This window comes from Scyliorhinus torazame, chromosome 5 (assembly GCF_047496885.1).
Source record: "Scyliorhinus torazame isolate Kashiwa2021f chromosome 5, sScyTor2.1, whole genome shotgun sequence".
Classification (NCBI taxonomy): Eukaryota; Metazoa; Chordata; class Chondrichthyes; order Carcharhiniformes; family Scyliorhinidae; genus Scyliorhinus; species Scyliorhinus torazame.
This window is the reverse complement of record NC_092711.1, coordinates 152,732,186-152,749,760: the sequence shown is the minus strand read 5'-3', so window position 1 is coordinate 152,749,760 and position 17,575 is coordinate 152,732,186. Positions and strand designations below refer to the sequence as shown.

The window sequence follows — 17,575 nt, the reverse complement described above, 5'->3', positions numbered from 1 at the left end:
TTGTGACCAGTGTTTCTAGCGCCCACCTCCTTGGATGTCCAGCATGTATCCCTGGTCATAGTTACTTTGCACGGTCCCACTCACTTGGGTGGAATCCGGGTTTGTCAGCTGATAACATTTTCTTTTAAAGTAGTTTTCACATTCCAGAATTGTCACTAATTCAAACAGCAGTGTGGTTGGCTTTTAGATTTCCATTACATGTATTTCATCTCCTCTTCAAAAGAAGCCTTGTCCTTGTATCCATAGAAACCATCTCAATTCCCTTTTACTTTCATCCCGCCTTGTCCAACTATCACCCATCTTGTTCTTGCTCTCCATTCACTCCGCCGTAATCCGGCGACAAACAGGGCCACATCAACCTCCTCGAACGGATCTTTACCCTATTCACTTCCTCAGCTTCCATCTGCAAATACAGACATGACCCTTTTCCTGAATGTCCAGAGATCCCACTCAATGATACTGGGATGTTTCCCTCAACCTTAACTACTGTAATTCACCCATTGAAGGAATAGACTCTTCCCTCTAGCGTCTGACACTGTTTTCAAAAACAACAACCATTTTCACAGCTGTAAATTTCATTCTCTTGTCGCTCGAGGACCTCAAAGACAGAACACTGCAAACTCCCAATCCCTCACTGCAAATTTAGACACACACAGTTATCACTTTTCATAATTCCCTAGAAATATGGGACACATATTAAACAGGCAAGGAGTAAAACTGAGACGACACACGAGCAGACTATAGGGAGCTAACAAGTCATTAGATCGCTCACACAAACAGCACTTACACATACACACAAGGAATCATTCACACAGGAAAGGATTTGTGTTCATTTTCTCTCTATTCTTTGTTGTCCTTTCCTAATTATCTTAACCTCACTAGTGACTGGGTGGGATTTAGATTGTGGGAAACAGATTGTTACATTTTGTCAAAAATAAAGAAATTACCACCTGCAAAAATGCTTGTTCCTTATTTGGGGAGATGGGATAAACATGATATATTTCTCACACTGATTCCAAATTGCCCTGAATTACGCTTAAAATTTCCACTTTTAACTGGTCTTGTTGAATTCCTACAAATCCACAATTAAACTTTATTTAAATTGAAATAGACATCTACAGAATCACAGACACACAATTTTCTAGGCGGTTTAAAACAAATCTGCTGTCTCCTGAAATGGTTAATTTCCCTACAGAACCTAAAGGGACAGGAAGACTTGGCACGCAATGTGTGTCCCCTTTCGCAATTTAGAACATCTTTTGTCCTATTTGCTTCAATTTCATTTCTGTTGTCTATCCTTTTCCCCTTCAATTTCCAATATTTGCTACTTAACCAAAGTTGCAAGCGATATTTTGTGAAATGAGCTGTTAACTGACTCTCAACATTTTTATCACCCAAATGTACTGGGGAGTTAAAATTGGATTGCTGCCAAACTCGTCTTATCTTTGTTTTGGAACAGACTGACCGAAACATGGGTTACTTACTTTCAAACCTATCTCTTAAATCCAAGCGGTTGGAATTTTATTTAAATCAGAGTTTCACATTAGATGAAGTTTAGTTTCCTATCCAAACTAATTGTAAACATTTTTTTAGAACCTCTTACTAGCATCTCAAAGGGAACAGTAAATTCATTTGTTACATTTTTAACTATAACTGTTGCTAACTCGCCAGGACGAGGGGAGAATATATGACTGAATGTTTAGGGCAGCCTCTCCCTTGGTAATCGCAGGAGGAGCTGTACTTGTCCTTGTCAACTTGTCAACTTTGGTTTAAAGTTTGCAAAAATGCTTTTTCACAGACGGAGTTTTCCTTTGAGACACAAGCCTGTATTTCATTTCCAGCTGTCCAGCTGAATGGTTTCATTTTATCGTTCAGTTTCCTGTGTCTTCAGGCAGGTAAAGTGACACCATTGCTATTCCTCAGCAAATTTGTGTTCCTTCAGGATTAGTCTTACCCTGTGGGTTTACTAAATGTCTCTCCTTTTCCTTCAATTCTCAATATCTATTGGTTCTGGCCACAGGGAGATGAGGCTCAGTATCCTCGGCCCAAGGGTGATTGGTGATTGTGTTTTATCCACTGGGGCGGCCCCACCCTATCTGCCCAACTGTGTTGCTGCAAACTGCAGCCACCGGCTGGACTGGATTGTCTCATTCTTTTGTCTAATTCTTCACTAAATATAGGCTGCTCAGAATTATTACCCCTTTTGTTCTCTAACCTTCTTCTGACCCATCCGCCAGTTTTCCTGTTCCCTAGCCGTAAGGTGTGGGTCCCAACCATCTTTCTGCATTAACTGAGATTGATGTTCCGCTATGAACCCTGTGATGGAGCTCACGGCTCCTCAATCAGAACCCGGGACATTCTCTTTCTTTTTGTATTCGGCAATATTTATTTATTTATTTTCTGATGCGATGGAGAAAGAAATCTAACAAATAGACAAAGGGAAAGAAAAAGCAGTGAACTATGCGGCTTCAACTAGACACTCGAGTGAGCATTGGCCCACTTGCATGGCTTCAACAACCTGTGCAGCTTCAACCAGACGCTCGAGTGAACGTTGGCCCACCTCCGCGGCTTCGAATCCGTCAGTCACGTTGGCGTGGCTTCAACCAAAATGGTCCGCCTGCGTTCATTCCCTGGTGCGCGGTTTCAGATAGACACTTGAATGAGCGTCAGTCATGCCTGTGCAGCTTTGTCAACGTTGTCACAGCCAGACATAGTGTTAGAGCTAGGAGGGCCAGGCACGTCGAGGATCACCGAGGGTACTGGGCGCAGGGGTGGGGGGGGGGGGGGGGGGCACCACGCCACCAGGAGTGGGATAATGTACAGCACAATAAATACCTCTTTGCACAAACATTATATTATGATGCCTCTGTCACTTTCTTCTGCAATGTGGGCTGATCCCCGGTCCCTTTGCCCATCTCTCCAGGCATCCCCCCCCCCCCCCACCTGATGTGGCACCCACCCACCCTCTGGCCGTGGACGTCCCTGAGGCTCTGTCCCATCCCCTGGGTGTGCGGATGCTGCGTGTATGCTCTTGTCTCCTGCAGTGTTCAGGCACAGTGTCCAGGCATCAAGGTTTGATTGCAATGCTAGGCAATGACTCCCACATGCTACAAGGCCTGCCCACCCACGGGAATCCTCTTGGCATCTGTGAAGGGCTCACTTTAAGGGCGCACAATTGCCAATTCCTGATCAGCAATAGCCTTCAGCCACACAGCCAGAGGCCTCAGCAGTCGGTGGGGTTATCGGTGGTCGTTGGGGCAGATGGGCAGGGACAAGGGTTGGCTCTGGAATGGGAACACATGATCCAGGGGTTGGCATGGTGGTGCCCATGTAGTTGCCACCCCCAGAGCCTCCCCTCACCCCTTGGTGACCCACCCCTGCAGAAGTACTGGGGCAGCATGCCCAGCGCCCCCGGGCTCTTTGCCTGTGAGCAAAGATGGCTACTCACCTCGGCTCACCACAGGAGTCCTTCTGCCTGGTGTTATGGGAGAAGCGTTTTCAGAACCCCAAAATGTATCATGGAGTTCAACCAACCTCCCCCTTTAATGGATTGCTGCTTTTGAAACACGTGGCTTGTTCCCCAGGTGTGATATTACAATTATGGACATGTGGTTTTTAACACAAAACAATGTTTATTCTATGAACTCAACTTAACCTTTTAAATAAACATTGGATCCCTTAACACCCCTTACTTCAAAGATAACCCTGAAAATAATACAACACTTAATAATCCCTAAAAATGTTCCGTCAAACATCCAAAAGACTTCAGACCTTCAAAACAGTAACACACCAGGTCACAGAATATATATATTTTCTGTTGGGTGGGAGAGATATATCAGCTTGGTTGACTTGAGCTCCAGCACCTTGCTTTTCTTCCTGCAGCTCTCTGGAAACACAGATACATCCAAGCTGCTTTCTCAAACTGAAACCAAAAGCAGAAGTGAGCTCAGCTCCTCCCTGTGACATCACTTCAGTAATATGATCAGCTTAATCTGTTAAAGGTTAATTTCTTAAAGGTAATCTCACATTACACTGGTTTCAGCTTTTCAAAAGAAATACTATTCGGCGCCAGTGTAAGCACTTGCTGAAGAGGCCGCTGAATGACGGGAGGCCATTGGATCTGGGGTAGCCCTTGTTAATTGTATAGAAATGGGGCTGAAGTGGTGATAATTGGCTTCTCACCTCGCTACGGCGAGATCCTGATTTCACCAAGGGGAGTGGGCTGGTTGCATCGCAAACTGTTTGGCGCCTGGCGTGGATCTCGTTTTGGGCATTTCCCGCTGTTCAGCGGCCTCGTTCCTCTTAATCGAGAGCGCAACGAGGCCGGAGAATCGCGTCCATAGTCTATAGTATCAGCCGTGGCTCAGTGGGCAGCTCTCTCACCTCTGAGTCAGAAGTGTGTGGGATCAAATCCCAGTCCAGAGACCTGAGGACAAGAATCCAATCCAACATTCCTGGTCCCAGCACTGAGGGATTGCTGCACTGTCAGAACAGCCTTCTTTCAAATAAGATGTTAAACTGAGGCCCTGTCTGCCCCTCTCAGGCGGGTGTAAAAGTTCCCACAGCCACTATTTTGAAGAAGAGCAGGGGAGTTATCCCTGGTGTCCTGGTCAATATTTATCCCTCAATCAACATCACTAAAAACACATCATCGGCTCATTATCATTTGCTGTTTGTGGAAACTTTGGATACTAAGGGGCAATTTAGCGTGGCCAATCCACCTAAACTTTGCGCATCTTTGGACTGTGGGAGGAAGCCAGAGCACCCAGAGGAAACTCAAGCAGACACAGGGAGAACATACAAACTCCACACATCTCTCATTACTTAGACATGAATACAACAGAACTGTTTCTTACTATCCCTTTATCTGATTCTATATAATCCCTTATTCATGGTTTCAAATGTTGAGGCTAATCAGAGCTTGAAGGTCTTTCTTGCCAGTACATTTATCCTCATTGCACATTCTTTACATACTCAGAAAGTGAGCATTACATTTTTACAGCAATTAAAACTGTCTTTTAACATAACAATTGATTCATTAACTGTAACTCAATTAAAGCTCACTACTTATTCAATCATCTGTTTCTGACAGGTAGCTAATTAATTCAGTAATCTTCAATTAATACATTTGATTAATACAGGATACAGTAGTTCAAAAAGACAGTTTTGTAGAATACAATAGCTTACTTTCTTACTAATTTTGATCAGATGGAACAATGAATCTTATTCTTGAGCCAGATTTTGGCAGTATATGATGACCCAGTAGCTTTTCAAAACTTTGGAATGAGTAGTTTAAACAATTTCCACTACTTCAGCAGTTTCTGGAAACATTTTGGTTTATACAGTATGCATTTTTTTTTTTAAATAATATTTTATTGAAAATTTTTGGTCAACCAACACAGTACATTGTGCATCCTTTACACAACATTGTAACAATACAGATAATAATGACCTTTTTAAATTTAAACAAAAACAACAACAAATAAATAAATATTAAATAACAAAAAATAAAAACTAGCCCTAATTGGCAACTGCCTTGTCTCAGGCCACACACACACCCCCCCATCCCTCCCCCCCCCCCCCCCCCCCCCCAGTCCTGGGCCGCTGCTGCTGCCTTCTTTGTTCTCCCCTATCTATCTTTCCGCAAGATATTCGACGAACGGTTGCCACCGCCTAGTAAACCCTTGAGCCGACCCCCTTAGGACGAACTTAATCCGCTCTAACTTTATGAACCCCGCCATATCATTTATCCAGGTCTCCACCCCCGGGGGCTTGGCTTCTTTCCACATTAGCAGTATTCTGCGCCGGGCTACTAGGGACGCAAAGGCCAAAACATCGGCCTCTTTCGCCTCCTGCACTCCCGGCTCTTGTGCAACCCCAAATATAGCCAACCCCCAGCTTGGTTCGACCCGGACTCCTACTACTTTCGAAAGCACCTTTGTCACCCCCATCCAAAACCCCTGTAGTGCCGGGCATGACCAAAACATATGGGTATGATTCGCTGGGCTTCTCGAGCACCTCGCACACCTATCCTCCACCCCAAAAAATTTACTGAGCCGTGTTCCAGTCATATGTGCCCTGTGTAATACCTTAAACTGAATCAGGCTTAGCCTGGCGCACGAGGACGACGAGTTTACCCTGTTTAGGGCATCTGCCCACATCCCCTCCTCAATCTCCTCCCCTAGCTCTTCTTCCCATTTCCCTTTTAGTTCGTCCATCATAGTCTCCCCTTCGTCTCTCATTTCCCTATATATATCCGACACCTTACCGTCCCCCACCCATTTCTTTGAGATGACTCTGTCCTGCACCTCTTGTGTCGGGAGCTGCGGGAATTCCCTCACCTGTTGCCTCGCAAAAGCCCTCAATTGCATGTACCTGAATGCATTCCCTTGGGGCAACCCATATTTCTCGGTCAGCGCTCCCAGACTCGCAAACTTCCCATCCACAAATAGATCTTTCAATTGCGTTATACCTGCTCTTTGCCACATTCCATATCCCCCATCCATTCCCCCCGGGGCAAACCTATGGTTGTTTCTTATCGGGACCCCCCCAGTGCTCCGGTCTTTCCCCTATGTCGTCTCCACTGTCCCCAAATCTTCAGTGTAGCTACCACCACCGGACTCGTGGTATAGTTCCTTGGTGAGAACGGCAATGGGGCTGTCACCATAGCCTGCAGGCTGGTCCACCTACAGGACGCCCTCTCTAATCTCTTCCACGCCGCTCCTTCCTCCTCTCCCATCCACTTACTCACCATTGAAATATTAGCGGCCCAATAATACTCACTTAGGCTCGGTAGTGCCAGCCCCCCCCCTATCCCTACTACGCTGTAAGAATCCCTTCCTCACTCTCGGAGTCTTCCCGGCCCAAACAAAACCCATGATACTCTTTTCTATCCTTTTGAAAAAAGCCTTCGTGATCACCACCGGGAGACACTGAAACACAAAAAGGAATCTCGGGAGGACCACCATCTTAACCGCCTGCACCCTCCCTGCCATTGACAATGCTACCATATCCCATCTCTTGAAATCTTCCTCCATCTGTTCCACCAACCGCGTCAAATTTAGCCTGTGCAATGTGCCCCAATTCTTAGCTATCTGGATCCCCAGGTAACGAAAGTCTCTTGTTACCTTCCTCAACGGTAGGTCTTCTATTTCTCTACTCTGCTCCCCTGGATGCACCACAAACTGCTCACTCTTCCCCATGTTCAATTTATACCCTGAAAAATCCCCAAACTCCCCAAGTATCCGCATTATTTCTGGCATCCCCTCCGCTGGATCCGCCACATATAGTAGCAGATCATCCGCATATAAAGATACCCGGTGTTCTTCTCCTCCCCTAAGTATTCCCCTCCATCCCTTGGAACCTCTCAGCGCTATCGCCAGGGGCTCAATCGCCAGTGCAAACAGTAATGGGGACAGAGGACATCCCTGCCTTGTCCCTCTATGGAGCCGAAAATATGCCGATCCCCGTCCATTCGTGACCACACTCGCCACTGGGGCCCTATACAACAGCTGCACCCATCTAACATACCCCTCTCCGAACCCAAATCTCCTCAACACCTCCCACAGATAATCCCACTCCACTCTATCAAATGCTTTCTCGGCATCCATCGCCACTACTATCTCCGTTTCACCCTCTGGTGGGGCCATCATCATTACCCCTAACAACCTCCGTATGTTCGTGTTCAGCTGTCTCCCCTTCACAAACCCAGTTTGGTCCTCATGAACCACCCCCGGGACACATTCCTCTATTCTCATTGCCATTACCTTGGCCAAGACCTTGGCATCTACATTGAGGAGGGAGATTGGTCTGTAGGACCCGCATTGTAGCGGATCCTTTTCCTTCTTTAAAAGAAGCGATATCGTTGCTTCTGACATAGTCGGGGGCAGTTGTCCCCTTTCCTTTGCCTCGTTGAAGGTCCTCGTCAGTAGCGGGGCGAGCAAGTCCAAATATTTTCTGTAAAATTCAACTGGGAATCCGTCCGGTCCCGGGGCCTTTCCCGTCTGCATGTTCCTAATTCCTTTCACCACTTCTTCTACCGTGATCTGTGCTCCCAATCCCATCCTATCCTGCTCTTCCACCTTGGGAATTTCCAGCCGATCCAAAAACTCCATCATTCTCTCCCTCCCATCCGGGGGTTGAGCTTCATACAATTTTTTATAAAATGTGTTAAACACTTCATTCACTCTCTCCGCTCCCCGCTCCGTCTCTCCATCTTCGTCTCTCACCCCCACTATTTCCCTCGCTGCTCCCCTTTTCCTCAATTGGTGTGCCAGCAATCTGCTCGCCTTCTCTCCATATTCATACTGTACACCCTGCGCCTTCCTCCATTGTGCCTCTGCAGTGCCTGTGGTCAGCAAGTCAAATTCCACATGCAGCCTTTGCCTTTCCCTATACAGTCCCTCCTCCGGTGCTTCCGCATACTGTCTGTCCACCCTCAAAAGTTCTTGCAACAACCGCTCCCGTTCCTTACTCTCCTGCTTCCCTTTATGTGTCCTTATTGATATCAGCTCCCCCCTAACCACCGCCTTCAACGCCTCCCAGACCACTCCCACCTGAACCTCCCCATTGTCATTGAGTTCCAAGTACTTTTCAATGCATCCCCTCACCCTTAAGCACACCCCCTCATCCGCCATTAGTCCCATGTCCATTCTCCAGGGTGGACGCCCTCTTGTTTCCTCCCCTATCTCCAAGTCTACCCAGTGTGGGGCATGATCCGAAATGGCTATAGCCGTATATTCCGTTCCCCTCACCCTCGGGATCAATGCCCTACCCAACACAAAAAAGTCTATGCGTGAATAGACTTTATGGACATAGGAGAAAAACGAGAACTCCTTACTCCTAGGTCTACTGAATCTGCACGGGTCCACCCCTCCCATCTGCTCCATAAAATCCTTAAGCACCTTGGCTGCTGCCGGCCTCCTACCAGTCCTGGACTTCGACCTATCCAGCCTTGGTTCCAACACCGTGTTAAAGTCTCCCCCCATTATCAGCTTTCCGGTCTCTAGGTCTGGGATGCGTCCTAGCATTCGCCTCATAAAATTGGCATCGTCCCAATTCGGGGCATACACGTTTACCAACACCACCATCTCTCCCTGTAATTTGCCACTCACCATCACGTATCTGCCCCCGTTATCCGCCACTATAGTCTTTGCCTCGAACATTACCCGCTTCCCCACTAATATAGCCACCCCCCTGTTTTTCGCATCCAGCCCCGAATGGAACACCTGCCCTACCCATCCTTTGCGCAACCTAACCTGATCTATCAGTTTCAGGTGCGTTTCCTGTAACATGACCACATCTGCTTTAAGTTTCTTAAGGTGTGCGAGTACTCGTGCCCTCTTTATCGGCCCGTTAAGCCCCCTCACGTTCCACGTGATCAGCCGAGTTGGGGGGCTTCCCACCACCCCCCCCCCTTGCCGGTTAGCCATCATCTTTTTCCAGCTTCTCGCCCAGTTCCCACGCGGCTGTATTTCTCCCAGACGGTGCCCCCCCGCCCATCCTTTCCCGTACCCACTCCCCCCTTTCCCAGCCGCAGCAACCCAGTAATTCCCCCCCTCCCCCCCCCCCCCCGCTAGACCCCCCGCTAGCGTAATTACTCCCCCCATGTTACTCCCAGAAGTCAGCAAACTCTGGCTGACCTCGGCTTCCCCCCGTGATCACGGCTCGCCCCGTGCGGCGCCCCCTCCTTCCTGCTTCTCTATTCCCGCCATAATTATCATAGCGCGGGAACCAAGCCCGCGCCTCTCCCTCGGCCCCGCCTCCCATGGCCAACGCCCCATCTCCTCTCCCTCCCCACCTCCCCCCATCACCACCTGTGGGAGAAAGAAAAGTTACCATACCGCAGGATTAATCATACAATCCCTCTTCGCCCCCCCCCCCCCCACTCGTCCCACCACTTTGTCCAAACGTTCATTTTCGTAGTCCAATCATTCCAATTTTTCTTCTACAATAAAAGTCCACGCTTCATCCGCCGTCTCAAAGTAGTGGTGCCTCCCTCGATATGTGACCCACAGTCTTGCCGGTTGCAGCATTCCAAACTTTATCTTTTTTTTGTGAAGTACCGCTTTGGCCCGATTAAAGCTCGCCCTCCTTCTCGCCACCTCCGCACTCCAATCTTGAGAGACGCGGATCACCGCGTTCTCCCATTTACTACACCGAGTTTTCTTCGCCCATCTAAGGACCATTTCTCTATCCTTAAAACGGAGAAATCTCACCACTATGGCTCTGGGAGCTTCTCCTGCTCTCGATCCTCGCACCATAACTTGGTATGCTCCCTCCACCTCCAACGGACCCGTCGGGGCCTCCACTCCCATTAACGAGTGCAGCATCGTGCTCACATATGCCCCGACGTCCGCCCCCTCCACACCTTCAGGAAGGCCAAGAATCCTCAAGTTGTTCCTCCTTGCGTTATTTTCCAGTGCCTCCAACCTCTCCACAGATCGTTTCTGGTGTGCCTCCTGTATCTCCGACTTCACCACCAGGCCCTGTATGTCGTTTTCATTCTCTGCTGCTTTCGCCTTCACGACCCAAAGCTCCTGCCCCTGGGTCTTTTGTTCCTCTTTCAGCCCTTCAATCGCCTGTAATATCGGGGCCAACAGCTCTTTCTTCATTTCCTTTTTTATCTCCTCCACGCAGCGTTTCAAAAACTCTTGTTGTTCAGGGCCCCATATGAAACTGCCACCTTCCGACGCCATCTTGGTTTCTGCTTGCCTTCCTTGCCGTTGTTCCAAAGGATCCGCTGCAATCCGGCCACTTTCCTCTCCTTTTTCCATCCGTGTCCAGGGGGAACACCCTTCTGGTTTACCGCACGGTGTTTTCAGCCGTTAAAATTGCCGTTGGGGCTCCTATCAAGAGCCCAAAAGTCCGTTTCACAGGGAGCTGCCGAAACGTGCGACTCAGCTGGTCATCGCCGCACCCGGAAGTCCAGTATGCATTTTTTAATTAGAAGTCCACTCATGTGCTCGAGTTTAACACAGCTTCCTTGACCTTGTTACTTACGGATGAAGATTATTTTTAAATTAAATTTTGTCACGAAGCATACCCATCGTTCCCCACATGACAACAGTGGCTACACTTCAAAAGCACTTCACTGGATGTAAAATGTGTTAGGAGATCCTGTGGTCATGAAAGGTGCTATAGAAATGTAATTTAATTTTAGAAATAGTCCCCAGACTTGGACATATCATCCTCGGCCCACTCACAATGATCATTAATAAAGATTGAGTCGTAGTTTTGTGTAACAACCATGCCTTTCACTCCATTTCAATTACCTTGTGAAAAACCAAACATAGGATATTGTGGAATTATTTAATTTGAAACAGAACGAGTTATTGTGATTTGAGATTCACAGTCTGACAATTGTGCAGGAAGTAAATTCAACTATAGCTTTCAAAATGGAACTGCACACACTCTGGAAAGAAGTATAAACTTTCAGTGTACTGGGATTAATTAGATAGTTCATTCAAAGAGGCAGAATGGGGACGATGGGCAGAATGGCCTTCGCTCTCTGAAACCAATTTGCATTTAAAGAAATTGGTAAACATCTGAAGCCCATTCCCTACGATGGGGGTAGAAGCAGAGATGATGGAATGTTTCCAAAAGGAAATTGGATGGGGACCTGAGGGAAATAAAACGACAGGGATAGAACAAGGCGATGGTGAGATCTACAGAGAGCCAGCATGGACTCAATGGGCCCATTGGCCCCATTCCCAACCCTAATTCCTGTTTGATCTAAAAAGAAAATTCAGATGCTCCAGTCTCTCCAACTCACTGAAGTCCGTCATCCCTGGTACCATTCTTGTAAATCTCCTCTGCACCCTCTCTTTTCCTCTTCACATTCCTATAGCAGCTTTTCCAGTCAGTTTTTATGTTTCTCACCAGTTTGCTCTCATATTCTATCTTCTCTTTGTCAGTTTCTTGATCCTCCTTTGCTGAATTCTAAAACAAGTTCCCAATCCTCAGGCTTACTACTATTTAACTTTCCTTGTTAGCAACGGTTGTATCACTTTTCCTGATCGATTTCTGTTCCCAAAAAGAATCTATATTTGGTGTATATATGAGAAATGAGAGGCGCCAAAGTTCTAGCAAGGGGGAGGGAGAAAGTGAAATAGAGGGAGAGAGGGCCTCGTGCGAGGGACAATGTTGAGAAGGTGGACCCTTCATAGATAACCTCAGCCAGTACGACAGTTGAACCCCTGCTATTGGAATCACTCCACATCGTGAACCAGCCATGCAGCAAACTGACCCCCCCTCCCCCTCCCCCCCCCCCCCGGTAGATATATAATAATTCCTTAAATATTAGCTATTGCCTGTCTCTCATTATACCATTTAATGTGGTTTCCCAGACCTTCTCAGACAACTTGCCCCTCATACCCTGATGGTGTTTCTCACAGAAGAAAACTCAGATAAATTAAACAAAAACATGTAACCACCAGGGCCCATCGTCATGGCAATGTGGTATAATTTGGGAGGATCCAAACAGAAATGCAAACTAAATATCGGCTCACTTCCAAACATCTCTTCACTCTGATCCTTGTGAAATTTGAAACAAGGAATTTGCAACAAGGCTCAAAGAGCGTCAGCCCACCGGAGGCAAAGCCGTGAGACTGCCAAGTCCATCAGAAAGAAACCCTACGGCCATCCCCATTGACCAACTCTCAAAATGAACAAAATTCAGTCCTAGATGTAATTGAAGCAGATACAATAACAGCAGAATCCAATCCCTGTAATCACTTGTGAACTTGTTGGTGTCTCAGCAGGTGCAATGAATCAAGCGTTCCCTTCCCTCATCGAAGGGTGATCGGCTTCTCCCCAGTGTGAACCCGCTGGTGTTTCTTCAGGCTGGATAACTGAGTGAATCCCTTCCCACACTGAGAGCAGGGGAATGGCCTCTCCCCAGTGTGAATTTGTTGGTGTGACTTCAGACTGGACAACTGAGTGAATGCCTTCCTACACTGAGTGCAGGTAAAAGGCTTCTCCCCAGTGTGAACTCGCTGGTGTATCCGCAGGTGGGATGAATCTCTGAATCCCTTCCCACACTGGGAGCAGGTGAACGGTTTCTCCCTGGTGTGCACTCGCTGATGTGTCCGCAGGGTAGATGAATCACTGAATCCCTTCTCACACACCATGCATATGAATGGCCTCCCTCCAGTGTGGACTCGCTGGTGTCTCCGCAGGCTGGATAACTGAGTGAATCCCTTCCCACATTGAGAGCAGGTGAACGGCCTCTCCCCAGTGTGAACCCGCCGATGTTTCTTCAGGCTGGATAACTCAGTGAATCCCTTCCCACACTGGGAGCAGGGGAATGGCCTCTCCCTGGTGTGAACTCGCTGATGTGACTGCAGGTTAGATAACTGAGTGAATCTCTGTCCACACCGAGAGCAGGTGAACGGCCTCTCCCCAGTGTGAACCCGCTGGTGTTTCTTCAGGCTGGAGAACTGAGCGAATCCCTTCTCACACTGAGAGCAGGTGAACGGCCTCTCACCAGTGTGGCTGCGTCGATGAATCTCCAGCTGAGATGGGACACTGAATCCCTTCCCACAATCCCCACATTTCCACGGTTTCTCCATGTTTTGGCTCTCCTTGTGTCTCTCCAGGTCAGAGAGACAATCAGTTGAAGCCTTGACCACACACAAACTGGTGAAGGGCTGGTTTAGCTCAGTGGCTAGACAGCTGGTTTGTGATGCAGAACAAGGCCAGCAGCGCGGGTTCAATTCCCGTACCAGCTTACCCGAACAGGCGCCGGAATGTGGCGGCGAGGGGCTTTTCACAGTAACTTCATACTTGTGACAATAAAAGATTATTATTAAACACGAGTATGGTCTCTCCCCGCTGTGAATGGTGTGATGTCTTTTTCAGGCTGTGTAACAGGTTAAAGCTCTTTCCACAGTCAGTGTTCTGGAACACTCTCACTCGGGTGTGTGTGTCTCGGTGCTTTTCCAGTCACACTGATGGTTAAAATCTTTTGAAGCCGCCAGATTGGGCAAACATTTCTCCTTCTAGATTCAAAGGCCGATGATACTCAGATCCCAAGGTATCGAGTGACTCTGTAAGACCGAGACGTGATAATTGAGATTTCTGTCTGTAATTCCTCCTCTTGTAATATCTGTAAAAGGAGTTTACAAAAGTCAACACTCAGTACAGGATAGAAATTCAGAACAGAGAATTCTAGTTTCTATGGAACATTGCTTCCTCTCATTCCCCAATACCTCGTCTCCAATACCTATTCCCCAGACCTAGTCTCCAGGGAGCGGACTTGGAGGGACGGAGTTTCGGAGCTGTGACTGTAAGAAGGATGAGCTGGCTGACCACTGCACCCTGGTACAGGAGGCCATTCAAGCGGGGAGAGAAAGTGGTAGCTGATGGGGATTCTGTAATTAGGGAACTGATTCCCTTTGGAAGCAGGACCGAGAGTCCCACATGGTATGTTGACTGCCTGGTGCCAGGGTGAGGGGCATCTTTAACCGGCTTGAAAGGATATTGGAGAGGGAGGGGGAGGATCCAGTTGTTGGGGTCCACATTGGGACAAACAATATCGGCAAGACTCGGAAAGAGGACCTGTTTGGGAATATCAGGAACTAGGAACAAAATTAAAGAACAGATCCTCAAGGGTTATAATCTCTGGATTATTCCCCAAGCCATGTGTAATTTGGCATAGGGACGAGAAAATTAGGGAAGTAAACACGTAGCTAAAGGAGTGGTGCAGGAAAAGAAGGGTTCCATTTCATGGGGCACTGGCATCAGTATTGGGACAGGAGGGATCTGTACAGTTGGGACGGTCTCCACCTGAACCGATCTGGGACCAGTGTCCTCACGGAACGGATAAATAAGGGGGTAACAAGGACTTTAAACTAACAAATGGTGGGGGAGGGGAAGGTCTCAGGGGAACTCAATACAGTTCCAAAAACAAGGAGCAGGATGGTCTGGACTGGACAAATATACCGGTTATAGAGTTTACAGGAGGGACAGAGAATACAGCAGAGTGGGTGGAGTAGCCTTACTGATTAGAAATACTATCACCTCAATGGTGAGGATTGGATTTGTTAATTGTCACGTGTACCGGGATACAGTGAAAAGTATTGTTCTGTGTACAGTTCAGACAGATCATTCCATACATGAGAACAATACATAGGGCAAACATAAATATACAGGGCGCCTTCTCCTCCTCAAAAATAGCCCCGTAAACCGGCAATACTACCCCTTCCCCAGTCCCCCTGGCGTCAGCACCTCCTCCAGCAATGTGGAAGCCGGCTTTACTTCGAAGCTCTGTATCTCCTTTCTGGCAAAGTCTCGAATCTGCATGTTTCTAAATATTTCCCCTTGCTCCAGCCCATACTTCGCTCCCAGTTCCTTCATCCCGCAAAACGACCCCCAAGAAATAAATCTTTTAGTGTCCTAATTCCTTTTCAATCCCATCTCCGACAATTTCCAATCCCACTTCCCTATCTCAAATCTATGGTTATCCTCTCCTTTTTTAAGGAGAAAGTCGACATAGCTTTATGACAGGAAACTCATCTGGACGATGAGGAACACTTTAAATTGGGGTGGGATTAGGTGGGGCAGGTTTTTTCATCTCCTTTTCATCTACTTGATAGCAGGGGTGTTGCAATCCTTATTAATAAAAATATCTCTTTTAAGGTTGAAACCTGCACCAAGGACAAAGGAGGTAGATATGGGATCATTAGAGGTTCGGTGCATGGAGATATTGTTTCAATAATGAATGTTTATGGATCGCCAAATTACTCCCCGGAGGCCTTTGTGGATTTGCAGAGTTAGCTTCAACTAACTCTTTTGTGGTTGGTGACTTCAACTGTCCCTTAAATCCTCTGGGCGTTGGCCTTTACTTGTGAGGAGGTGGGTTATGTGGATGTTTAGAGCACTTTGCACCTGAGGGGAGGAGATTTTACCTTCTTTCTAGTCCTAATCAATGTCATACTAGAATCAACGACATTTATATGTCAAGGACGATCCTACACCTGGTGTCCTCTTGCACCGTAGTGAACATCGATTGTGGACCATTCCCCTGTTTCTCTGGAATTCTACTCGAGGGTTCACCCCCAGGTCGAGAATGTGGAGGGTTGCTGCCTCTCTGATAAGAGATATTTCATTTACTATGCATTTTAAGAACGGGTTTGAGTTCTTCCTTTGGATTAACTTGACCCCTGGTATTCCCCCTCCATTTTATGGGAGACATGTAAAGTTTATGCTCGGATGCTGAAGAACCAGCAATGTCTGGGGGTTTGTTTCACGAAGGCCGAGCAGAATTATGAGGAGATTTTGAATAAGCTATTGCTGAAGGAGGTGAATGCGGCAAGAGTGGCTTTGGACTCCCTGTTGATTCAACAGGTTGAGAAAGGTTTGCTAGACAGACGTTGTACGAGTTTGGGAATAAACTGAGCAAATACTTGACCTGTTGGACAAAGAAAAAGGCCGACATTGGAACAATTCCCTCTGTGTGACGTGGGGGAGGGAACAGGGTTGTGAAGACAGAGGAGATAAACAGGGATTTGGGGAATTCTATGCAGGATTATAAAGTCTCTGAAGTCTGGTGAAGTGTTGTTGGATATGGAGCATTTATTCTCTTCCCTGAAGCTTACGGAGGCCTCGGAGAGCCTCTTAATGCTCCCCTTTCTAGGGAAGAGGTCTCAAAGGCCATGAAGGAGCTGCAGCCGGGTAAAGCCCCGGGACCGCAATGGCTGTGGGTTTGAGTACTATCGGGCGCTTGAGGGTTTGTGGTTGGACCCATTGCTGGGTATGTATTGTCACTCTTTTGACTCAGGGATGCTGCCATCGACTCTACGGGAGGCTACTATTTCTTTGATTCTGAAGGACCCAGAGGAGTGTGTCTCTTATTGGCCAATATCTCTTTTGAATCTTGACTTCAAATTACGATCTAAAGTTTTGGCGAGAAAGCTGGAGGACATCCTTCCAACAATCTAAAGTTTTGGCGAGAAAGCTGGAGGACATCCTTCCACCAATCCAAATGGCGGGGGGACCAGTCTGGGTTTATAAGGGGGAAGACTTTCCAGTAACAATGTTGGAAGGTTGCTGAATGTGATTCAGGCTTTTCAGAAATACAGTGGATGGGCTGGTGATCTCCTTCGATGCAGAGAAAGCTTTTGCTCGAGCCTCCATGAATGTCTTTAAGAGAGAGATAGAGAGATCTGGACCAAGCTTTCCAGAGTCTGCACCCTCCCTGGATTCACTTCCTTTCCCTTCAGTTGCTGCAAGTCACCAATTGAAGGTGAGAATGAGAAAAGAAATGGAAAAGGGGAGAAAAGAAAGTGTTTTACTCACAGATGTTGCAGACAGGAGGATGTTTCAGTCTGTGTGCAGGTCAATCTCCATTCACACAAAGCCCGCGCGCTGATTGCCTGGAGTACCACAGGCTTTCCGGTCATCCAATCTTTCCCATTGGTCAACGCTTCAGCAGGAAGGTCAGGGGTGAGCTTTCCCTCGCACATGCGCAATCTCTCCTCTCCCTCGGACATGCGCATCCCCGGGCCGGGGGGAGGGGAAATCACCGTGAGACTTCTCGGTCTGGCCGGAGCTGTCAGCCGGTTGCCTGGAAACC

General features: G+C 47.6%; 1 protein-coding gene across 1 annotated transcript; it reads right to left on the bottom strand.

Annotated features, from left to right (window-relative positions):
• Nucleotides 1-12,337: 12,337 nt before the first annotated feature.
• Nucleotides 12,338-17,412, bottom strand: LOC140422142 (uncharacterized). The gene is made up of 2 exons (XM_072507142.1): nt 17,299-17,412; nt 12,338-14,107 (listed from the first exon to the last, which is right to left on the bottom strand). The coding sequence occupies exon 2, from the start codon at nt 13,569-13,571 to the stop codon at nt 12,789-12,791; it is 783 nt and encodes a 260-aa protein (XP_072363243.1). The 5' UTR covers nt 13,572-14,107; nt 17,299-17,412; the 3' UTR covers nt 12,338-12,788.
• Nucleotides 17,413-17,575: the final 163 nt, after the last annotated feature.

Bases quoted from the DNA above. Each gene is read 5' to 3' on its own strand.
- LOC140422142 (XM_072507142.1), bottom strand. From the start codon at position 13,571: ATGGAGAAACCGTGGAAATGTGGGGATTGTGGGAAGGGATTCAGTGTC.